Genomic DNA, 25381 nt, shown 5'->3' with positions numbered 1-25381 from the left:
AGGATCAATAAACTGATCAGGAAAGCTGGGTCTGTCATCGGCATCAAGCTGGACCCCTTTGAAGCTGTGGTGGAGAGGAGGACACTGAACAGGCTGTTGTCCATCATGGATAACCCCACCCATCCTCTCCACCTGCAGCTGGACAGTCAACGGAGCTCCTTCTCCAACAGACTGCTGCAGCTCCGCTGTCACAAGGACCGATACAGGGGGAGACGTTCGATTCCTGTTTTGAATAGTGTGCAGTCGATGGGTTTCATTCCATTTCAAAATGCTGTTTGACGCTCGGCGTAAACTTTGCGCACTACCACTCCAACATCCAATCACAGAGCTTGAGGACAAATCACGGGGTTTGTCAAGCAAAGCACATGGTGTAGTCCCAAACGATAGCTGAGGATTCTGGGTAGTGTAGTGTCTTCTGCCAGGTCCTCCTTAGCTATTAGCTTCACCTTAGCATGTGTTCTTTGCAGGTGCTTGTTGAGGTTTGACGTGGTGTTTACAGCAGTGGATAACAGCTTCTGGCCTGGACACAGTTTGCACCTCACCGTCACATTCCTGTCTATTCTTCGGAGGAACTCAAAATAATGGGCATACCTCCACCCCTCGAAAGTTATCGCTGTTGACTCAGCCATGTTTATGCAGCACTGCACGTGGACGCGCAAGTCGCGCAAAGTTACGTACATATAAACCTGCGGCGGAAATCCCTCTGGTCTGTCAAAGAGACTTTGTAACGCGTTACACCCAACTCTGCTCGGTACCCATCCCTACTCTACATACTGATATGAAGCTGAACATTTGCAGAATATGCCCTCTTTGATTCTATTCACATATGTACCACTCTTCTCACCTGACGCTGTCGTGTTTCTCATGAATAATAAATGAACAAAAAGAGAAAAGCAGTCCAGCGAGAGTGTCTACCTCCAGAGCAACTTCCACACGAAATGAGCAATGAGAAAAGGTTACAAAGTTACGTTGCTATGGATGCAGTTTCAACCCTCACATTTAATTAGCGATGATCATTTATAGTGCAACATCCCTCTGTGTCTTCACTATGACACGGCTACTCATATTTAGTTCAGAGCACAATGGCTCTTCATGACCTTCATTATCTGCTAAGTTATGAGATGCCTCCGCCTTGTTGGCAATATCAATGCAGTGGAAATGTGTATCTGTAAGAGTCACTGTAAATGTTCTGCTATTTAAGCTACACAAAAAACTTCCAACGAAACATCCTGTGAGGGTGTTACCAGATAAACGGCGATGGCAGCTCCCAGCAGCCAGCCGCAGTACACGTCCACAGGATGGTTCCTGAACTGGATGATCCTGGTGAGGCCGGCCAGGATGGCGAGCATGATGAAGGAGAAGACGAGCAGAGGCTTCAGCAGCTTGGCCGAGTCCGTCAACACCGCGTTGAAGTACATCTGAAACACACAACCAGCCCTCTGTTAAAGCTGATATAAGAAATGTATTCCTACACCTGTGATAGTCTGCTGAGAATGCTATTTTTCTTCATTTACATTTATTTAGATTTCTAAATATGTGGAAAAGACCTGTCTGCACCTTCTGTGGCCAGATGTTGAGAGAGTGTATAATAAGCACTTACTGAGATGTAGACCGCAGCGAAAGCAGCCAGAGTTGCATGCTGGGAGGGGAATGTCTTCCTTTAAAAAAAAGAAAATAAAACAGACACAATTATCATATTCAGACAGCTAAGGTCCATGTGAATATTCATCTGAAACATGGAGGTGACTTTCAAAGAAACGTGTGTGTGTGTGTGTGTGTGTGTGTGTGTGTGTGTGTGTGTGTGTGTGTGTGTGTGTGTGTGTGTGTGTGTGTGTGTGTGTGTGTGTGTGTGTGTGTGTGTGTGTGTGTGTGTGTGTGTCCTAGCAGGTGGTGTTTAATAGATGCAGTATCTGAAGGGTAAAAGCAGGGAAACAACTCTAATGTGTGTGTTTAGCTAAGATATAAAAAAAGTTGTATAGGTCATGCTGATACTGCAGTGTATGTCAATAACCATTTCTAGTTTGGTGCACTCAAGCTCTATTCAGTAAAGATTAGTATTGGGCATAACAAAGTAAATTAATGTGGCAGTGCTTAACTTTGTAACAAAACCCTAAGCAAAACAAAAAAATGGTGCTTAAAGTACCTGGGATATATTGTGCTGTTTTCAACGTGGTGTCAATTGGTATTAAGAATTTCACTTATATTGGCATTGAACTCTAAATTTGAGTTTATGACGTCTCTTGTCCCCACAGTTGAAGTGGCATTCGCAGTTTAGTGAGAGGAGAGCAGGCTTTTAGTCGAAGCATCATTCCTTTAGCACAGTGTTTCAAAAGCACTTGAGAGACTGTTAATGAGTGTTAGCATTGTGGAGCTGCTACAAATAATGGTTTAACTGTAGAGCCCCGTGCAGTATCTGTTGCTAGATATAGCGGATAACATTAACATGCACATTATTTGCGTAGATACACAATGTCTTGCTCAGTGTTGCTTAAAGACAGGCGGAGTCATGGGTCAAATCAACGCAGCCCATCTCCCACAGTCAGTGGCGGCGCCAGAGATTTTCTCTAGGGGTGCTGTGGGGTAGCTTGACGTTTCATAGAGGGTGCTCAACATTAAGGGTTTCCCATTAATGCACCAGCGCTACAGTTTCATTTTCTACTGCAACACTCCCCACACGCACACACAGTGTACCTGCGACTGTAACAATGAAGGCTCGATAATCAGCTCACGGCATATAGGTGTAAGCAGGGGTAAAGTGCTATTTTTATAAGTGGGGGGGGACCTAACCTCCTCTAGTGGGGTCTGAGGCCTGAGGGCATGCTTCCCCGGGAAGATTTTTTTTTAAATATTGAAGTTAAAAGCATCAATCTGGTGCACTTTGAGAGCAACATTAAGAGATCTATGGATACATCTCTCAACAACACCCATATGAAACAGAACTGTAAACAGATGTTCTATTTCTTTATAGATATTTTACAAATCACTCCCCTTTTAAAACAAACCGTTTGAGACCCACTGAGATAACTAGACTAAAGTTAACTATCTAAACACTGAGAGTCCTTTACTTCACCTGAGCTGAGGTTACCTGAGACTCTCCGTCTGACAGGAGAGAGTTCTCCCTCCACCTTGTTGTTGAAAAAGCTCCTTATATCCGTTAGCTTGGCTAGCTAGCACCAGATGCTAACCACAACGATCTCCAGTAGATACCCACCGGTGCGCGAGCTCTCGCTCGCGCGCACGCACACAAAATGGCTCGTGCCACACACACACAGAGCAGAGCTTGAATGAAACACAGAGATCCAGAAGTAAGCTACTTGTACTCACGAGGCTAGGCTATTATGTGCAGAATCCCTCTCGCTTTCAGGTGGTTTTGATTGAGTGTCCACACGTGGACGTTTAAGGACTAAAAAACGATAAATGTTTCACTTTGCTGTTAGCAAATCATTTGGCGCTCTAGCTAACAGGAAGTCACTCAAGTGTCACAAAGTCATTTAGCCTATGGGTAGGTCAAAAATTGAATGGGTGCTGGCCATTGGCCTAATCATATCACCTGTGTTGGCTTTATGTTTTTGGTCAAAAATGTGTTTTTTTCACATTTGCATTGATGTAATCAATAATGTTTCTAATTTAATAATAATAATAATAATAATAAAAACAAACTAAAAAAAAACACATATTTCTTGGGGCTGCTTAGGGGGTGCTTTGGCAATCCTGGGGGGGTGCTTCAGCACCCCCTAGCTCCCCCCTGGCGCCGCCCCTGCCCATAGTGTCCACCTTCAGTGGTATCTATAATTCAAACGTGCATCAGGCCACTATAGCAGCAGGTAATAAAGCTGTGCACCAGTGGCGAGCCGTGACTTTTATACTTAGGCCCTACACTTATGATACTAACACGTAATGTTCAGCAGGATAAACCCTTCATATTAACAACATTTTTACAATAGTTTAGGTTTAAATGCAATTACCAGAATTAAAGCAAATTGTAGGCTACGGCTAAAGGCGGCTAATGTTTGCCGTGATGATTTGTAACTTTGCAAACACATGTTAGCAGTATGATACTAACACGTTTGATTCAGCAGGATTATCTCCACATATTAACACCACTTTTATTATCATTAAAACTGTTTGGTGTGACGGCGTTTAGTAGTCTCATTTAGCCACTTGTTAGCACCCGCTGTTTTAAAGACACATCAAAGCCTTAGACATTCACCAGTGGGGTATTTAGTGACGTATTATATGTCATAGAACAAAACTGGAGAATCTTGTAAGCTTGTTCTAATCAAAGTCCCTATTTTGGGAATCTAACCAAAATCTCCTTCAAAAACTTCAACACGAGGGAACTGGAAGTGCTAAAATGCTCACTCATTTCCGGGTTTACCATTCCTAAACCACTCTATATATTTAGTTTATAATGTCATCATGGTAAAACATCCATCAGAGACAGTGATGACGTATACTGTAGTTTAAAGCTTTTTTCTACCTTTCATAACTTAATACCAATAAACCCACACGTCCTCTGACACTCTAGTTCCCTCCCACAGTGACACTGAGCCTCACCTCCCAGCATTGATGAGCCCAGGGTCTTGTCCAGAGCAGATGTCCTCCAGAATAAAAGCCTCATCACAGGTGGACATGTTAATGTGGGTCAGGTTGGGCTTACACACATCCAGCCAGTAGGGGGTGTGCTGCCCGGTGGACAGCTGGAGGATGTCCGTTATCAGCGCTGTCACACACAGGCCAAAGATATGGACACCTGTGGGAAGCAAAACATTTTACACTGCATTAGTACTATATATATATATATATATATATATATATATATATATATATATATATATGTATCTCTCTTAAGGAATGGGAGGCTTCAGCTATCTTGATAAACCAGTTCAACTCTCGGTCACGAAATGGTTTACGGCTGTGGGAACACTGGCTTCGAGGCCATTAAGGGTCAGACGCAAGTGATTCAGGGTGCCCAGCTGTTTAGTCTATCTCCCCAAATATGTTGTTTACTCTCTCTGAACTAGTTAAAACATGACATGGCAACCCACTAGGTGTCCCTTTCTATCAGCTCTGCACGGTTATGGTTTAAATACAGCCTATCTACCAATTGGATCAAATATAAAAGTCAGACGAATTAGTGTTGATACTGCAAGGAGACGTATTGTGTGAAAAGAAATGTAAGATGTTGTTTAATTACTGATATATTTATGATCCACGTCACGTTTTCAGTGTTTGCGGCAGTTCCTCATGTTTGTCTAGAAGTCTTCTCATCAGGGCTCTATAAATAAAGAACTACGGCAGATATGTAATATTTAATGCAGCCGAACCGTGTATTACAATGCCGGTATGTGATGACCTCCAAAGAGAAAAGCAAGCACACTCGGAATAAAGTATTATTTTATTTAAAAAAAATGTTTTCGGATTTCACATCGCATAAACACCAAATCCCAGCATGCATTGCGGCTAAACCCTCCAATCACCGAGCTGAGGATATTGCCTACGTCTGTTTCCGGTATTGCTTATGACGATGTGCTGTGAGATGTGAGACTGGGCTGGAGAATTGCACAGGGGAAAATAACGTATCGATGCCACAATTTTAGATGCAGATTTTGTTAAACTAATACGTTTGCGCTGTGGACCAACACTATACATTAACGGGGAAGAGGGTAGCAATAAAGTTAACACCATTAAACAGTTACACAACATAACAGAAATAATATCGATAGCAGCGTCCCTAGCAACCACCTTGGTAATGTTAGGATCTGTCTGTGTTGTAGTTTTGTATGTCTGGTTATGGGTATTTTCATCCTTGTATATTGTCTGGTCCTTCTTCCTGTGTTTTTCCTCCCGTCGTTAGTTTCCCTGCGTCTAGTTGTCTGATTGTTTTCACCTGTGGCCCTTGTGTTTCTCCTCCCCTGCCCGGATGTGTCTCGTCTTGTGATTACCCCTTCCTGTATTTAGTCTTGTCTCTTCCTGTGTTCAGTGTCGGTTCGTCTTGTGTTATGAGTAAACTGCGGTGAGTGTTCTGTTCTGTCTCTGATTATTGTAGCCTTGAAATAAAGGAATTATTTTGTCACTTAAATCTGCATTTGGGTCCTGCTTCCTGCACACCGTAACATTACGAACCGACCCACAATGGACCCAGCGGATTTTAATTTTGATTTGGACTTGTTATCCCTAGAGTACACTCTTCAGTGTCATTATGCTGAATGGAGTAGAACCTTGGCTACAAGGGACAAAGAGGCTGTCCTCAAAAAGGCACAAATGGAGGTGGACAACATGCCATGGTTGAGAGGCTCATTGCCTGAGTTTCTCAGAGTTTTCTCACGCAGACCTGAGTGCCAGTCTCCATTCTCTGACCCTTTCTTGGGATCCCGCCTGGCGTTTGGAGGTCCACGGAGCCTCCAAAAGACTTCTAAAAGACGCAAGGTCAGGAAGCCAGCTCGTACTCAGGTACCGGTCCTAGCAGCCATGGTTCCGGCTCCAGAGCCGGCCCATACAGCCATGTTTCCGGCTTCAGAACGGGATCTTACAGCCATGTTTCCGGTTTCAGAACGGGATCTTACAGCCATGTTTCCGGTTTCAGAACCGGACCTTACAGCCATGTTTCCGGCTCCAGAACCGGACCTTACAGCCATGTTTCCGGCTTCAGAACCGGACCTTACAGCCATGTTTCCGCCTTCAGAACCGGACCTTACAGCCATGTTTCCGGCTTCAGAACCGGACCTTACAGCCATGATTCTGGCTTCAATTCCGGCTCCAGACCCGGCCCATACAGCCATGTTTCCGGCTTCAGAACTGGATCATACAGCCATATTTCCGGCCATGGTTCCAGACCTAGTACAGTCCCCAGCAGCCATGGTTTCAGCCCCAGTTCTGGCCCGAGCAGCCACAGTCCCCTCTCCAGTTCCCTTCTCTAGTCCCTCCTCTAGCCCCTCCTCTAGTCCCCTCTGGAATCCCCTCTCGAGTCCCCTCTGGAGTTCCCTCCTCTAGTCCCTCCTCGAGTTCCCCTCTCGAGTACCCTCTCGAGTTCCCTTCTCTAGTTCCTCCTCTAGTCCCTCCTCTCTCCTCTAGTCCCCTCTGGAGTCCCCTCTCCAGTCCCCTCTGGAGTTCCCTCCTCTAGTCCCTCCTCTAGTCCCTCCTCAAGTCCCCTCTCAAGTCCCCTCTCGAGTTCCCTCCTCTAGTTCCTCCTCTAGTTCCTCCTCTAGTCCCTCCTCAAGTCCCCTCTCTAGTTCCCCTCTCGAGTCTCCTCTCGAGTTCCCTCTCGAGTTCCCCCTTGGTTCCCCTCTCGAGTTCCCCGTTGGTTCCCCTCTCGAGTCTCCTCTCGAGTCCCTACTTGAGTCACGTCTCAAGTTCCTACCCAATGTCCTGGTCCGTTGGAGGTTCCGCTGGGGGTCCTGCCAACTCCATGTCTGTCTCGTTGGAGGTCCCGCCGTCTACTCTCCTGCCGGGGGTCCTGCGAATTCCATGTCCAGTCCCGTTGGGGGTCCCGCCGACTGCCCTTCTGCCGGGGGTCCTGTCAACTCTGTGTCCTGTCCCGTTGGAGGTCCCGCCGACTGCCCTCCTGGCGGGGGTTCTGCCAACTCCTGGTCCTCTTCCATGGGGGATCCTGCCGAGGCCTGTCCCACCAGCGCCGGTTTCTGTCCGGCCGACACCGGGTTCTGCCCGGCCTCCTGAGAGCCGCGGTCTTCGCCCTCGAGCCCGGCCCCCTGAGTGCCGCGGTCCTCGCCCTCGGGCCCGGCCCCCTGACTCTTCCTGCCACTGCCTTCGCCCCTCCATAACCCCCTTTTCAAGCTCTGCCTTGCCCCTGGGCTGTCAGCCCAAGCCCGTCCTCCAGACCCCCTCCACCCACCCTGTTGGCCCTAGTTTTGTGTCCCTCCTCTGGTCCCCCTCCGCCCGCCCTGGTGGCCTGGTGGTGCGTCCCTCCTCCGGACCCCCTCCACCCACCCTGCTTGTGGTTTTGGACGTTTTGTGGTTTTGTTTTGGGACGTCTGGGATCCGTCCCTTGAGGGGGGGGTACTGTTAGGATCTGTCTGTGTTGTAGTTTTGTATGTCTGGTTATGGGTATTTTCATCCTTGTATATTGTCTGGTCCTTCTTCCTGTGTTTTTCCTCCCGTCGTTAGTTTCCCTGGTGTGTCTAGTTGTCTGATTGTTTTCACCTGTGGCCCTTGTGTTTCTCCTCCCCTGCCCGGCTGTGTCTCGTCTTGTGATTACCCCTTCCTGTATTTAGTCGTGTCTCTTCCTGTGTTCAGTGTCGGTTCGTCTTGTGTTGTGAGTAAACTGCGGTGAGTGTTCTGTTCTGTCTCTGAATATTGTAGCCTTGAAATAAAGGAATTATTTTGTCACTTAATCTGCATTTGGGGTCCTGCTTCCTGCACACCGTAACAGGTAACAATAAAAACGTTGAATGGACACATTTCCTGAAGTAATCTTCGTAATAAATAGCAAACTAAAGATCATGTGCGTCCACTGCACACATAATCTAAAATAACAACTCATATTTCTCGCATCAAATGACATCACAACGCATTTTAATGGCCAAACTAACCTTAAAATAGGCATTTTCCACCGAGAATAAAACGAAGGTCGGCCATGTTTTATTTGTATGCGGAGAGAAATGTGAAGATCACGTGACATAGACGCCAGCCATTGGAAATGAATGGTGAAAAAAAACGTAGGGATCTTACAATTTCAGAGACATTTTGTAGAAATACTACGTCCCAAGTTGTGGACCAACGTAGTTATTACACGTTTAGATGTGAGACTGTGTTGGGATATTGTGATCAGGATATCAAAAAATAACTCTATTTCCTAACAATAAAATAAATTAAAAAGGTCTAATCAGAATACTGCTACTGTATACTTTTAAAAATGTAGGATTACTAGCAGAAAGCTAAACAGAGCATAGCCTATAGTGTTTTTTGTAGGGCTGTCAGTCGATTAAAATATTTAATCGCGATTAATCGCATGATTTACCATAGTTAATCGCGATTAATCGCACATTTTTTATCTGTTCTAAATGTACCTTAAAGGAATATTTTTAAAGTTTTTAATACTCTTAACATATGAGTGGACACATATGCTTTATGCAAATGTTTATTATCATTTGAACAATGACAAATATTCTCATGAATATTAAACACAACAACCTCTGAATATTACAAATATTCGCCTCAATTCAACCTGAGGCTTATACTACGAAGCAGGATTTTCACTTAGCCGGCTAACTTCAGGGAAAACTCTGGGTTTCCGGTCCTACGAAGCTGGTTCTCTTTTTAGCAAGCTAGATCTCCATGGTAACTTATGCTTAGCGGCTAACCTGCTCCGGAGCAGGTTAGGTTGCAGGCTAAGAGATCAACTCAGTGAAAGCACTGCCTGCTGACCAATCAGAGCTCAGTGTGCGGAGTGTTAAGCGATCAAGTCATATTACAGGAGAAAGGAAATACAGAAAAGCTGCCGTTGCAGGAAAGACGGCCGGCAAAAATCACCGACTGTATGAACGTGAACATTAATAGAATATCACCTCCATCTTCAGAGCAATCTGACTATTATAACATTAGCGTTAAGAAAGCTTACTTAAATATCTGCCACACAGTGGCGGCCAGCCCATAGGGGCGCTAGGGGCGCCACCCCACCTCTTCCCACATACAACATTTAAATTAAAATTAAAATATATTTTAAAAAATATTTTATTTTTATTTTTAATAAACAAGGTAAATATTATATAATTGGTATCAGTAAAATGTATAATCTACAATAAAATCTCGTTTAAAATTGTGTTACGACGATGTCTAAAGTTACTGATAAGTCACATGTTTCCTGCCTGGCCTTGCCCATGTGTCATTACCTTTATATATACAGTCTATATATATATCTCGTCTGGGCGGTAAGAAAGGAGCCCTCAACCAGTGCAGCAGCAGCCACTAGCAGCTGACTGTTGCTATCTGTAAACTATGATGCCGAAACATAATTTCAGCCAATCAGCGTCGTCAAATCTGATGATCACCGGACGCCAATGTCAGCGCCCGGTCCAGTCTGTGAGTAGTTTGGACACTAGTGACTCATATCCGGTGGGGTGACGCAGTACGGCAGTAGTTGATGAGGATGGCTTCATGTGCAGGTGGAGTCTCCGGACCTCAGTCCCCGCTCAATTCCGTTCTAGAGCTAATCTCCAATCCTTTCTAAAGGAGAAGTTTGGGAGATAAACTGTTGCTTAAAGACCTTGGACCAGACCAACCCGATTTGTATATATCGCAGCAAGCTCGTGAAAAAGACAAAACGTATCAACGAGGCTTCTCACGTAGCTGGTACACCAGAAAGGCATGGCTAGCTGGATGCAAACAGGTAAATGCTGTCTTTTGTTTCCTATGCTTGCTCTTCAAACAGCCGGGGACAGATACGATCTGTTCAGAAACTAGACAAAAGTTAAACAAGTACAAACCACAGACTGTCTGTGTCATGGAGAATACAGTCGCTGGTTTATTTATGTCTGTATAGGCCGTTGTTGTGAGTGTGGACGGTCGGAACATATATAACATTAGCTTAGCCAAGCTCCATTTAGAAAACACGCATTTTAAAAGGGTTTTTCGCCTGCCGTCTGTCTGCAGACTTGTCAAAGCGTTAATTCATGGTTTTTACTAACCGGTATCAGTATGTTGTTACTTCGGCATCATTTTGAAACGTGTATTACAATTAAATCACGGTAAAATATGTTCATCTTGTTGTAGTTGTAGCCCCCTTGCCAGCGATTCTCTCTCTAGTTTAGCATACTCAGCCCGACTCAGCCTGGTTGTTCCTGGCCCTAGAACCACGATTTTATGGGGCCGGAAAAACTGTGAATTAGGACCCGTTAGCCGGTACTAGGCCAAGTGGAAACGCAACCAAAAACGGGCCCCGCATGGCTCGGCATGCTTAAAGCGAGCTCCACGCTGCAGTGGAAACGCGCCATTACATCACCAGAAGTCCTAATTTAAGAGGTCATTTCTCCCAAAAAAAAATGTTTTTACTCACTATATCAACAGCCCCACCAAAAATATTTTCCACCAGCCGCCACAACATAACGGATCAGAGTAACATTAAGTACAGTCCGCGGCATATCACATCATAATGTATCATATATTTCCTTATCTGAGTCAGCTGAGCCGTATCTGGCCGTGCAACACTCACAGTGTCACATACTGTATGCAGAAGTATTATTTTAAGCAACACATTAAGTTGACGAAACACTCGAGTCAAATGTAATGAAAGTCAGATGGTGTCTTAGACGGCAGTGATATCATAAACCTGTTAATGTACGCATTCAAACACTTGTTCTGTTACCAGCTGTATTCACCTTGCAGGTGCAGCTCTGTGGCTTTGATCCTGGATCAAGTGTTTAAGTCATGGATGTTTCAAGTTTAACTTCTTCATATGTCTAATATTATAGTTGACTTTTCATTCAGGAAGTATGACGCTGCGCTGTCAGTGCGCTTCTCCATGTTTGTGATTGGTCGAATGCTCCAGATACCACCCCTTTCATGTGAACGCACACCTAACTAGATAGGACACGGCTGGCTTGAGCGATCCACTTGATAACCCGCGTCGTAGTACCGTTTAGCGAGAGCGCATATGTTTTGGATTAGGCCAACCGGCTAACTCAAACATATCCAGGTTAGGTTGAACCAGCTTCGTAGTACAGGCCTCTGGAACCTCTCATTCAATAATACAAAGTGTGTGTGTGTGTGTGATGGATCGTTGGAGCTATGTGCAACTCAAGGCATATGCTCGAACGGGAGCTGCCTGGACGCTGCAATCATGTTGCGCGCACTATCCGAGCAGAGTGTGCTGACTTTTCATACAATGTCCCACTGTCTGGCTACCTGCATAAAGTCAAGTGCTCGGCGCAGTTGTGGCGAAATGTCGCTCCTCTGTTTTCATTTTAACAGCTCCTTATATCCGTTAGCGCAGCTAGCACCAGATGCTAACAACAACAATACACGTAAGGTCTTGCTCGCGCCACACATACACACACCCTCCCGGTCCTCCCGATGGCCAGTCAGGGCCTGCCGGTGAGCGTGGAAGTGTGGTTTGCCGCAAGCGGACGGCAGGAGCATCAGTTTGTAGATGGTATTTTAAACTTGATGCGCTCTGAAACTACGGGGCGGCCGAGGACAAAAAATACACATGCTTTTATACGGGTTAAAATAATTAGTGGCGTTAATTTTTGTTTGCGTTAACGCATTAACTTGACAGCCCTAGTTTTTTTGTAAAGGATCAGATGTTCTCTCTTCTCTGTAAGCATACTCTTCTGTAGGGCAGTGGTTCCCAACCTGGGGGGGGGGCGCCAAAGATCGCCAGGCCTCAGATGATTTGAGGCCAAATATCATACATTTTAGATTTTTAAATTTTTTTTAAAAGCAATACATGATTGTCACTAAAAGCCTTGTCTCTACATTACAATACAATCCAAAAAATAATTGATTAATTAATTTGAATAACAATTCAATTAGCTATTAAAGGCATAAAAAGACAGAAATGTATAATTTTTTCTTTAATAGAAATGTTTCTTCTGCGCGTAAAGTGTCCAAACCGGGCTTTTCTGGATAAGCGCATGTTTAAAACAGTCATTGTCCATGCCGGTTTCAGTTGGATTATTTGTCACAGTTGCTCCGATCAGATCGGTCTCCTCCATTTTGTAGATTATTTACGACTTTTGAATCCACATAAACACATCGGCAAAATCCGGCTTACTTTGAGCATGTGTTTTAAACAGTTTAATCCCTTTGTGAATTGTTTCCACTTCCGCCGTCCTTTCATTTCTTCATACAGCGGGAATCCAAATGAATGAATCCCGAGTCCAATAACCATCAAAGTCACTCCAATAATGCTCCTTAATTACGCTTTCATCCTCCTTTAACAAAATACATCATTCGTCCAGTTTGTGACAGTAGTTGTAGCATTTTGAGACTTTGAAACTTTAATTACCGCTGTTTCCCCCCCCCCCCCCCCTTGTGTGTGTGTGCGGGGGGGGGGGGGGACGCAACATCCAACAGGAGTCATTTGGGGGGGCTCTTGGGAAAAAAGGTTGGGAACCACTGCTGTCGGCTAATACTCTTAGAGTGAATCTATACGCCTACTGCCTGAATCTGCTTTATGGTTTTCACTTTCTTTGGTTCTTTTGTTCTGTTTTCATTCAGCAGGGGAACCTATATGTTCATAAAATAGTGTGTGTGAGCTTAACTGTGTGCATTAAAGTAAAACGGAGCATTTTCTGTCAGCTCAGATTGTATTTCTGCTTTTTTAAACTGCAGTATGTGCTCATGTGTTTCAGTGCTGCTGCCTGAATCTGCTGAGTGAAAGACAGCTTTCCCCATCAATAAAATCATTTCTGATCCTAAATATCTTGGTTTCTTCTTCTCTAAGGTTATATTGTCAGGCTTGGGGAGTAACCCCTTACTTGTTTAAACATAGTCGATGTTCTTAAAATGTGTAATAAAACAAAATGTTATCTTTACTTCGTAAAGGCAACATATTTGATGTTTGCTTTGTAAATGAAAAAAAATGGAAAAGTTAGGCGTACTGTCTGAATTTGCCCGGTGAAAGGCATGTTTTTCACTGAGAAAGACATTTTTGATACAGGGTTTCTTGTTTTCTAATGTCACATTGTTGCGTTTTCTTATTTTTTCCATTATCACAATACAATTAGTAAAAATCTCTTATTGATATTAATTTTCTATTGTTTTTATTTGCATCTCTGATATTGAGGCGTGTGGCGCAGTGGAGTAGTCCGTTGGTGCAGTCAGCATGTCGTTGTGTCCCTGAGACACTTCACCCCAAAATTGCTCCTGTGGGGATTGTCCACAGTATTGAGTATGTAAGTCGCTTTGGATAAAAGCGTGTAATGTAAATGAAAGTAGATATCAGGATACATTACTTTAATAGTGAGGTAAACAGATTACATTACTGATTACTTTTTTACAGGTAACTAGTAATTTTAACAGAAAACACTTTTAAAGTTATCCTCCCAACTCTGGTTCATTTCATTTCAAACCTTTATTTATACAGATAAAACCCATTGAGATCATTGATCTCTTTTTCAAGGGAGACCTGCTCAAGTAGTTCCACATGAAACATAAAAACATAAATAGAACAACAAAAAGTACATCATACAGCATCATTACAGGGATTACAATTTACAATAACTATCCACATGAGCAGGTACCAACAGCTTCCGATTGAGTAGCATCCAACCGAGCTTTAAAAACATTTAGTGGCACCAGATTGTTCAGTTTCCATTTAATTTGCAGACTATTCCAAGACAGAGGAGCTGCACATCTAAAAGCTGTCTTCCCTAAGACAGTCCTAGCAGTTGGCACATTTAATAAAACCACAGCATTCGATCTCAGGCAGTAGCCACTTACAATTCTCCGTGAGATCAGGGAGCAGATATAGGAGGGAAGTTTCCCTAACATGGCTTTGTATATAAAAAGGTACCAGAGCCTCCGTACAGTTAGTGAAAGCAAACCAGCCCTTGCATACAGGGTACAGTGATGGGTTAATGCTTTACAGTTTGTCACAAATCTCTGTGCACTGTGATACGCAGCATCTAACTTGACCAGGCAATTGGCAGGTGCATTCATATACATAAAATCACCATAGTCCAGCACAGGTCAAAAGGTCACAGTGACTAGCCTTTTCCTGGCCTCAAGCGAGAAACAGGACTTGTTCCTGTAGAAGAAACCCAGCCTAACCCTCAGCTTTTTAAGCAGGTTATTCCTTTTATTCCTTGCGTAGTTACAATATCTACAACAGGCTCTGGTGTCTTTTTAGCTTTAGAAAAGAGCATTACCTTGGTTTTCTCAACATTTAAAAGAAGCTGAGTCTGAATAATGTTAAAAACAGCCTGTAATTTAACACCAGCCTCCTTAATGGAGGGACCTGCACAGTACATCACGGTATCATCCGCATACAAATGTAAAGTAGCTTCATCCACATTTTCACCTAAACTGTTGATGTAGATAGAGAATAAAAGTGGACCTAAAACAGAACCTTGGGGAACACCATTAGTAATGTTCAACCACTCAGAAGACAGCCCATCAAAATGAACACATTGGGACCTTTCAGAGAGGTAGTTTACAAACCACCCCACTGCATGGCTGGACATGCCTATACTGGCTAGCCTCTGCTTTAAAATGTGATGATCGACGGTGTCAAACGCTTTTGAAAGGTAAATAGAGCTGCACAACTCTGCTTATCATCTAAAATACTCGCCACATCATTCACCACTTTCATTGTGGCAGTGATGGTGCTGTGTTGCTTTCTGAAGCCTGACTGATGTTTAGACAGGATATCATTTGTACATAAAAACACCTTTACCTGTTCACTCACTAAGCGTTCAAGAACCTTAGCCAGAACTGACACAAAATGCTCATTAAAGCAATTTAGCATAGTAGCCCTGTCCGATATAGTGCCAGATGCTGTGGTAATGCATGGAGGTAGCTCATTACGGATATCGCCGGTGGATAACTATTTAATGGCTTTCCAAAATGTTCCAGGATTATTCAGATTCTTTGTGGTTACTGACAGATAGTACTTTGATTTAGCACTTTTGATATGTGAAGTGAAGCTATTTCTTAGCTGCCTAAAACGCAGCCATTCTACCTCTGAGCCTGATTTCCTAGCCTTTGCCCAGGCCTTGTTTCTCTCATGAAGGAGACTGGACAGATTAGCAGAAAACCAAGGATTGTCTCGACCCTTCACTCTAAATTTACGCAGGGTTGCATGTCTATCAATGATCTCCATAAAACCAAAATAAGACCATGCGGTTTCTACATCAGCACACAGATCGATTTTACCCCAATCAAAATCAAACATGAACAAAACCCATCCATCCATCCATCTTCTCCCGCTTATCCGTGGTCGGGTCTCGGGGGTAGCAGTTCCAGTAGAGAGCCCCAAACTTTCTTTTCCCTGGCGACATCAACCAGCTATGACTGGGGGATCCCAAGGCGCTCCCAGGCCAACGAAGAGATATAATCCCTCCACCTGGTCCTAGGTCTACCCCTTGGTCTCTTCCCAGCTGGACGTGCCTGGAACACCTCCCTAGGGAGGCGCCCAGGTGGCATCCTAACTAGGTGCCCGAACCACCTCAACTGGCTCCTTTCGACGCGAAGGAGGAGCGGCTCAACTCCGAGTCCCTCCCGGATGACCGAACTTCTCACCTTATCCCTAAGGGAGACACCAGCCACCCTGCGGAGAAAACCCATCTCGGCCGCTTGTATCCGCGATCTCGTTCTTTCGGTCATGACCCATCCTTCATGACCATAGGTGAGGGTAGGAACGAAAATGGCCCGGTAGACAGAGAGCTTTGCCTTCTGGCTCAGCTCCCTTTTCGTCACAACGGTGCGGTAAAGCGACTGCAGTACCGCTCCCGCTGCTCCAATTCTCCGGCCCATCTCACGCTCCATTGTTCCCTCACTCGAGAACAAGACCCCGAGATACTTGAAGTCCTTCACTTGGGGTAAGGACTCATTCCCTACTTGGAGTGGACAGTCCATTGGTTTCCTGCTGAGAACCATAGCCTCAGATTTGGAGGTGCTGATCCTCATCCCAGCCGCTGCACACTCGGTTGCGAACCGATCCAGTGAGTGCTGAAGGTCGCAGACCGATAAAGCCATTAGAACCTCATCATCTGCAAAAAGCAGTGGTGCAATCCTTAGTCCACCGAACTGCAGACCCCCTCCCCCATGACTACGCCTCGAAATATGATCCATGTATATTACAAACAGGATTGGTGACAAAGCGCAGCCCTGGCGGAGGCCAACCCTCACCGGAAATGGGTCCGACTTACTGCCGAGGACCCGGACACAGCTCTCGCTTTGGGAGTACAGAGATTGGATGGCCCTGAGTAGAGACCCCTCACCCCATACTCCCGCAGCACCTCCCACAGTAACTCCCTGGGAACTCGGTCATACGCCTTCTCCAAGTCTACAAAACACATGTAGACCGGATAAGCGTACTCCCAGACCCCCTCCAGGATCCTTGCGAGAGTAAAAAGCTGATCCGTCGTTCCACGACCAGGACGGAATCCGCATTGTTCCTCCTCAATCTGAGGTTCGACAATCGGCCTGACCCTCCTTTCGAGTACCTTAGAGTAAACTTTCCCGGGGAGGCTGAGTAGTGTGATGCCTCTGTAATTGGTACACACCCTCTGATCCCCCTTTTTAAAAAGGGGAACCACCACCCCGGTCTGCCACTCCTTCGGTACTGTTTCCGACTTCCACGCAATGTTGATGAGACGTGTCAACCATGACAGTCCCTCAACACCCAGAGCCTTTAGTATTTCTGGGCGGAGCTCATCCACCCCCGGGGCTTTGCCACTGTGGAGTTGTTTGACGACCTCAGTGACCTCCCCCTGGGAGATTGGTGTTGATCCCCCGTCATACTCCAGCTCTGCCTCTAACATAGAGGGCGGAGTTGTCGGGTTCAGGAGTTCCTCAAAGTGTTCCTTCCAACGCCCTAACACTCCATCAGTTGAGGTCAACAACGTCCCATCCTTACTGTACACAGCTTGGATGGTTCCCTGCTTCCCCCTCCTGAGGTGTCGGACAGTTTTCCAGAACAACTTTGGTGCCACCCGAAAGTCCTTCTCCATGTCTTCTCCGAACTTCTCCCACACCCGCTGCTTTGCCTCGGCCACGGATGAGGCTGCTGCCCTTCGGGCCTGTTGGTACCTTGCAACTGCCTCGGGAGTCCCCCGGGATAACAAATCCCTGAAGGCCTCCTTCTTCAGTCGGACGGCTTCCCTGACCACCGGTGTCATCCAGGAGGTTCGAGGGTTACCGCCCCTTGAGGCACCTAGGACCTTGAGACCACAGCTCCCCGCCGCGGCTTCGGCAATAGAGGCTTTGAACACCGACCACTCTGGTTACATGTCCCCAACCTCCACAGGAATGCCCGAAAAGCTCCGCCGGAGGTGTGAGTTGAAGGCCTCCACAACTTGGGCCTCCTCCAGACGTTCCCAGTTCACCCGAACTACACGTTTGGGCTTACCAGGTCTATCCAGAGGCTTCCCCCGCCACTCGACCCAACTCACCACCAGATGGTGATCAGTTGACAACTCCGCCCCTCTCTTTACCCGAGTGTCCAAAACATACGGCCTCAGGTCCGATGATACGATAACAAAATCGATCATGGACCTTCTGCCTAGGGTGCTCTGGTACCACGTACACTTATGAGCATCCTTATGTTCGAACATGGTGTTTGTTATGGCCAATCCATGACTAGCACAGAAGTCCAGTAACAAACCACCACTCCGGTTCAGATCAGGGGGGCCGTTCCTCCCAATCACGCCTCTCCATCATTGCCCACATGTGCGTTGAAGTCTCCCAGCAAGATTAAAGAGTCCCCTTCAGGAGCCCCATACAGGACTCTTTCCAGGGTCTCCAAGAAGGCTGTATACTCTGAACTGCTGTTGGGTGCATAAGCGCACACACAACAGTAATAGTTTTCCCCCCCATAACCCGCAGGCGTAGAGAGGCGACCCTCTCGTCCACTGGGGTAAACTCCAACAACGAAGCACCCAACCGGGAACTTGTGAGTATCCCCACACCCGCCCGGCGCCTCACACCTTGAGCAACTCCGGAGAAGAATAGAGTCCAACCCCTATCCAGAAGTAAGGTTCCAGAGCCGACGCTGTGCGTAGAGGTGAGCCCAACCAGATCCAACTGGTAACGCTCCACCTCCCGCACAAGCTCCGGCTCCTTCCCCCCCAGAGAGGTGACGTTCCACGTCCCCAAAGCCAGCTTCTGTCGCCCGGGTCTGGTCCGTCGAGACCCTCCGCTTTCACTGCCACCCTTCTGGCAGCGCACCCGACCCCATCGCTGTTTCCCGTAGGTGGTGGGCCCGCGGGACGGAGAAGCGGAGGTGTTGCCCACGTTGCCTTTTCGGGCTGGGCCCGGCCGGGCTCTGTGGCAAGCCCGGCCACCAGACGCTCGCCGACGAGTCCTCCTTCTGAGCCTGGCTCCAGAAGGGGACCCCGGGCTTCCTCCGGGCCGGGTATCCTCACTTCCTGTGTCGTCTTTCATGAGGTCTTTTGAACCAATCTTAGTCAACAGGTCATGGTAGTGAGTTGAACAAAATCCTGCTCCACAAAATGTTTTTTGTCTCTCTTAATGATAATGCGAGGTTTAACCTTTTGGACCTTAGTGTCCCTAATTGTGGCTACAACACAGTGATCACTCAGATAATTTGCAAATACTCCCACAGATGAATATTTATGGGGAACATTAGTTAAAATTAGATCAATTAGGGAGGATGTATTAGGGGACTTAATGTTAGGGCGAGTAGGACTGTCAACAATCTGAGTAACATTTAAAGAGATACCAAGGTTTTTAAAATCCTCTGACACTGCAGTTAACCAACCTAGTCGGAAACAGTACCGAAGGAGTGGCAGACCGGGGTGGTGGTTCCCCTATTTAAAAAGGGGGATCAGAGGGTGTGTGCCAATTACAGAGGCATCACACTACTCAGCCTCCCCGGGAAAGTTTACTCTAAGGTACTCGAAAGGAGGGTCAGGCCGATTGTCGAACCTCAGATTGAGGAGGAACAATGCGGATTCCGTCCTGGTCGTGGAACGACGGATCAGCTTTTTACTCTCGCAAGGATCCTGGAGGGGGCCTGGGAGTACGCTTATCCGGTCTACATGTGTTTTGTAGACTTGGAGAAGGCGTATGACCGAGTTCCCAGGGAGTTACTGTGGGAGGTGCTGCGGGAGTATGGGGTGAGGGGGTCTCTACTCAGGGCCATCCAATCTCTGTACTCCCAAAGCGAGAGCTGTGTCCGGGTCCTCGGCAGTAAGTCGGACCCATTTCCGGTGAGGGTTGGCCTCCGCCAGGGCTGCGCTTTGTCACCAATCCTGTTTGTAATATACATGGATCGGATTTCGAGGCGTAGTCATGGGGGAGGGGGTCTGCAGTTCGGTGGACTAAGGATTGCACCACTGCTTTTTGCAGATGATGTGGTTCTAATGGCTTCATCGGTCTGCGACCTTCAGCACTCACTGGATCGGTTCGCAACCGAGTGTGAAGCGGCTGGGATGAGGATCAGCACCTCCAAATCTGAGGCCATGGTTCTCAGCAGGAAACCGATGGACTGTCCACTCCAGGTAGGGAATGAGTCCTTACCCCAAGTGAAGGAGTTCAAGTATCTCGGGGTCTTGTTCTCGAGTGAGGGAACAATGGAGCGTGAGATGGGCCGGAGAATCGGAGCAGCGGGAGCGGTACTGCAGTCGCTTTACCGCACCGTTGTGACGAAAAGGGAGCTGAGCCAGAAGGCAAAGCTCTCGGTCTTCCGGGCCATTTTCGTTCCTACCCTCACCTATGGTCATGAAGGATGGGTCATGACCGAAAGAACGAGATCGCGGATACAAGCGGCCGAGATGGGTTTTCTCCGCAGGGTGGCTGGTGTCTCCCTTAGGGATAAGGTGAGAAGTTCGGTCATCAGGGAGGGACTCGGAGTTGAGCCGCTCCTCCTTCGCGTCGAAAGGAGCCAGTTGAGGTGGTTCGGGCACCTAGTTAGGATGCCACCTGGGCGCCTCCCTAGGGAGGTGTTCCAGGCACGTCCAGCTGGGAAGAGACCAAGGGGTAGACCTAGGACCAGGTGGAGGGATTATATCTCTTCGCTGGCCTGGGAGCGCCTTGGGATCCCCCAGTCAGAGCTGGTTGATGTCGCCAGGGAAAAGAAAGTTTGGGGCTCTCTGTTGGAACTGCTACCCCCGCGACCCGACCACGGATAAGCGGGAGAAGATGGATGGATGGATGACACTGCAGTTAACCAGTCCCAGTTAAAATCTCCAAGTAGCACTATTTCCTTGTAGTCTAGTTGTGATAACATATTGCTAGTGAAGACAAGGAGTCTTTGACAGCTGAGGGGGGTCTGTAACAACTCACTACCATGACCTGTTGACCCTTTGCCACTTCTATATTTATGGCTAAAAATTCAAATTGCTTACTGATAGATTTGGAAACTAATGTGGATACACTGAACTTATTCTTAACATAAATGGCAACGCCACCACCTTTATTAGGCCGGTCGGTACGATACACAATATAACCATTTAAGGCAATGTCAGAGGCCAAAATATTTGTTTAGCCATGTTTCTGATAAAACAATGACGTCAGCGTCAGTCGAGCTCGCCCAGATGCGGACAAAATCTAGTTTACCTAACAGACTGCGCACATTCAAGAGGATGAAACCCAACCCAGACCTAGCTTTAAAATGAGCAGGAGTAGCGATCTGACTATTACTACTGGGCGGACCAGGGTTATTATCCAGTATCCACTCAAACTCATTTGTTACTGCAAACTGTTATTTGTGTTTTTGTGGCTCAGTTAGAAAACATGCATCTAAGCAGCTGTGTGTTTAACATGTGTCCTCCCACCTATGAAGCGTACAGCCCTGCGGATGTAGGAGTTGAAATTACAGCCTGCAGCGTTGATGTTGGCCTCCGTCTGAGTGGCTGCTGACCTCCGGGACAGATAGCAGTACAGAATGGCCTCTCCGATCAGAATCTGCACACAAAGACACAGAAAGGATGTTGGAAGGCAATAATAAATATTACTGGATCATTTATTGTTGCTGATATCTTACTGTCCCGACTCATAAGTGTGGGGATTTTTGTTTTGATGTGAGAAAAGGAAGAGATGTCAATCAAAAGGGAGACGACAAGATCATCTGCAACCTACGTCCTGCTTCAAAGGCAAAAAATGTTATTTAAACTTAATGGTGAAAAGCTGCAGCAAAATGAAGTTAAACACAATAAATTAAGGTAAACCATGTGTCTATCTGGTATAACAAGTGCATTTAGATGTTACTCTGCTTTATGTGCAATAACATTTCTTAGAAAACTAAGTTTCTGTAATTTGCATACATTTTACAGAGACTTGTTTCGCCAACAACAACAACAGTGTTCCGAGTGTTTCGAGCCAGGTCCCGGTAACTCACAGGACAATGCACCCAGCAGGAGCCTCCAGCAGACCCCCCCGCACGGTTCCCTCGTCCCTTGGAAGAGGCGGAGAGGTGGGTGTTTTTCATCTGATGGTGGACTACCGGGGAGAACGTCCTGCTCGGGAGCCAGGCTCAGAGTTAGTGGCAGTGGGTGCGGTGCACCTGCCTTTTACAGCAAGAGCACACGCTCGCCTCGGGGAGGGAGAAAAAGAGAAACAGAGGCCGCCGAAACAGCCAGAGCCCTGCCTCTCCCCACCTCTGCTGCTCACCCAAATCTACAGCTCCTCTACCACAACCATCAGCAACAAGTGGACATGGAGACCTACATGAACTACATGTTGCTAAATCCAACGCGGAGAATAAATAGAAGGGCAACCAGGTAACCATGGCAACCATGCTCGGGGGGTGTTATGTCTCGTAAAATCTGTTATGTTAATGTTTTTAGTTCAGTCTTGTATCCTGTTTTATTTTGTAGTAACCTTTCCTTCTTGTTGCAGATTACCTCACTTCCTCCCTTTGTGTGTCGACTACGCCCTAATTGTCTGCACCGGTTCCCCCTTAGCCTGCCTATATATAGATTCTGTCTCCCTTGTCTTGCTGCCAGTTCGTTTCGTCCCATGTGTCTGACTGCCAGCGTGAAGTCCATGTTTTTTCTGCTAAGAACCGAGTTTTGGAATTTACTTTATCTTTTGCATTTTTGATACTATGTTAACCTTTTCCTCGTAAGAGTGTTTTTGTTACCTTGACCTGTTACCTCTACGGAGAGCTCACAGTACCACTTTTTTCAGTAAAGACTTTATTTTGTACTTTGTTTGTCGAGTTGTGCTTTTGGGTTCATACTGGTTTGCCTAGCCGTGACAGTACGAACTGGCTAGTAAAATGGACCCAGCCGACTCAGAACAGCTGCAAGCTGCCCTTCGCTTTCAGGGAAAACGTTTTGAACGAACAGGAGGAGCAGATGTCTGCCATTCAGCAGGGAGTTAAGGATCTTGTTGGTAACCAAAAGGGTTTCGAGTCTTCCGTAACCACAAAAGTTAATCACCTGGCCGAGCAGATCCAGCGTATGCTTACTCACCTCGGGACAGCACCCTCACCCTAGCCTCCAGTGGCCTCTGGAGTGTCCCCAGCTTCTCCTGCAGCCCTGTTCGCCTCTTCAATCCGTCTGGCCCCTCCAGAGAAGTTTTCCGGGGAATCTGATGGCTGTCGTCCCTTCCTGGTGCAATGTGACCTACACTTTCAACACCAGCCTGCGGCGTTCCCCACGGAGCGGTCTAAGGTTGCTTTCCTGGTCTCTCACCTTACTGGACGGGTGGCAGCATGGACATCGGCCAAGTGGTCAAGGGACTCGCAAGTATGTGGTTCTCTTCAGATGTTCACTGACTCTTTAAGAAGGATTTTTGACCACACTTCTCCTGGCAGAGAGGCAGCCCGAGTTATATCCAAGCATAAACAAGGTAATCACACTGTTGCAGACTATGCCATTGAATTCCGCACCATAGCCGCAGATAGCGGCTGGAACTCATTAGCTCTTTTTGATGCCTTCCTCAATGGACTCTCTGACCCTGTTAAGGATCAGTTGGCTCCACTAGACCTACCCCCTGATCTAGACTCGGTAATTGCCATGACTATCAGGATTGATAATCGCCTTACTGAGAGAAGAAAGGAGAAACTCAGAGCTGTTTCCGCCAACGTCTACCACAGAGGACACTCCACCTCGCCTCCCTCATCTGAGAGATTCTTCCCTCGTCAAGCCCCACCATCATCACAGAGGACTGCATCCCCCAGCTCATCGGAGGAACCCATGCAGCTGGGACGTGCCAAGCTGTCAGCTGAGGAGCGGCGTCGCCGTCTTCTAGAGGGGTTGTGTTTCTACTGCGGACAACAAGGTCACATGCTACCAGCCTGTCAGCCAGCCACTAAAAGAGCAGGCTCACCAGGGAAGAGGAGGGCGCTGGTGAGCCGACTCTCTGCCTCTGGTTTCCCTTCTCGCGCCCAGGTACATGTTGCTACCATAACATTAACTCAAGGGCTATTAATTGATTCAGGGGCAGATGAGAGTCCGATGGACTGGGGGTTAGCTAATGAGTTAAAAGTCAAGACCGAACTGTTGAGACAGCCTCTACAGGCCAGCGCCTTGGACGGCAGATTGCTTTTCAAGATATCTCATAAGACTGAACCCTTAGAAATTGTCATTGATAATCATAGGGAACTCCTATCCTTTCACTTGTTTAACTCAGCTCAACACCCCGTCATATTGGTTTTTTCCTGGTTGAGGAAACACAATCCAAACATTGATTGGCGTTCTGGTAAGATTAAAGGGTGGGGGGAAGAATGCACTACTGATTGTCTCAGACAGGGGGAAAAGATAGCTGTTGGAGGGGCTTCTTGCAATAGTGTAAGGACTGTGTCGCCAGACATTGACCAGAAACCTGAACCTCCAGACTTGGGATTAGTACCTACCTGCTATCATCACCTTGGGGAAGCTTTTAGCAAGGCTAAAGCCATGACTGTTCCTCCTCATAGACCTTATGATTGTGCCATTGATTTGATCCCAGGAGTGCCTATACCTAAAGGGAGACTTTACTCAATCTCTGGTCCTGAAAGAGATTCCATGAAAGAATATATAGACGCTTCGCTAAAGTCAGTGCTTATTCGTCCCTCATCCTCCCCTGCTGGGGCGGGGTTTTTCTTTGTGGGGAAAAAGGACGGTTCCCTTATTGACTATTCCCCGTCAAACAACATCACAGTCAAGAATACATATCCTCTCCCACTCATGGTGTCAGCTTTCGAGCAGCTTCAAGCTGCAAAGATCTTCACCAAATTAGATCTTAGTAATGCATATCATCTGGTCAGAATTCGCCAAGGTGATGAATGGAAGACTGGTTTCAACACCCCCACAGGCCATTATGAGTATTTAGTTATGCCTTTTGGTCTCACCAATGCTCCTGCAGTTTTTCAAGCCCTTGTCAATGACGTTTTAAGAGACTGCTTGAATCGGTTTGTTTTTGTCTACCTCGACGACATTCTGATATACTCACCCGACAAAGACTCCCACATCCATCATGTACGCCAGGTTCTCCAGCTTCTCCTCAGGAATCAGTTATTTGTCAAGGCTGACAAATGTGATTTCCATGCTACTACTGTTTCATTCCTTGGTTTCATCATATCCCCGGGTCTTATTCAAATGGATCCTGCTAAGGTTAGTGCAGTAGCCCAGTGGAAGACTCCTGACAGCCGAAAGAAGGTCCAGCAGTTTTGGGGGTTTTCTAACTTCTATCGAAGATTTATCAGAAACTTCAGCGCTATTGCACTACCACTTCATGCTCTTACATCCCCTCAGGTTCCGTTTGTGTGGTCTACTCAGGCCGAGGAGGCTTTCACTCGGCTCAAAAGTAT

At 46.7% G+C, this 25381-nt stretch overlaps 1 protein-coding gene across 1 annotated transcript in view; it reads right to left on the bottom strand.

Moving 5' to 3' along the window:
- LOC117541601 (phospholipid phosphatase-related protein type 4-like) overlaps positions 1-25381 on the bottom strand; it is a 102495-nt gene that overhangs the window by 33836 nt on the left and 43278 nt on the right. Inside the window, exons 3-6 of the mRNA XM_034208816.1 lie at positions 21420-21549; positions 4558-4753; positions 1601-1658; positions 1245-1418 (exon numbers count right to left, since the gene is read on the bottom strand). Coding sequence (XP_034064707.1) covers positions 1245-1418; positions 1601-1658; positions 4558-4753; positions 21420-21549 — 558 coding nt within the window. The remainder of the gene's footprint in view (positions 1-1244; positions 1419-1600; positions 1659-4557; positions 4754-21419; positions 21550-25381) is intronic.

Source organism: Gymnodraco acuticeps, unplaced genomic scaffold (assembly GCF_902827175.1).
Source record: "Gymnodraco acuticeps unplaced genomic scaffold, fGymAcu1.1, whole genome shotgun sequence".
In the NCBI taxonomy this organism is placed as follows: Eukaryota; Metazoa; Chordata; class Actinopteri; order Perciformes; family Bathydraconidae; genus Gymnodraco; species Gymnodraco acuticeps.
This window is presented reverse-complemented; position numbering and strand designations above follow the sequence as displayed.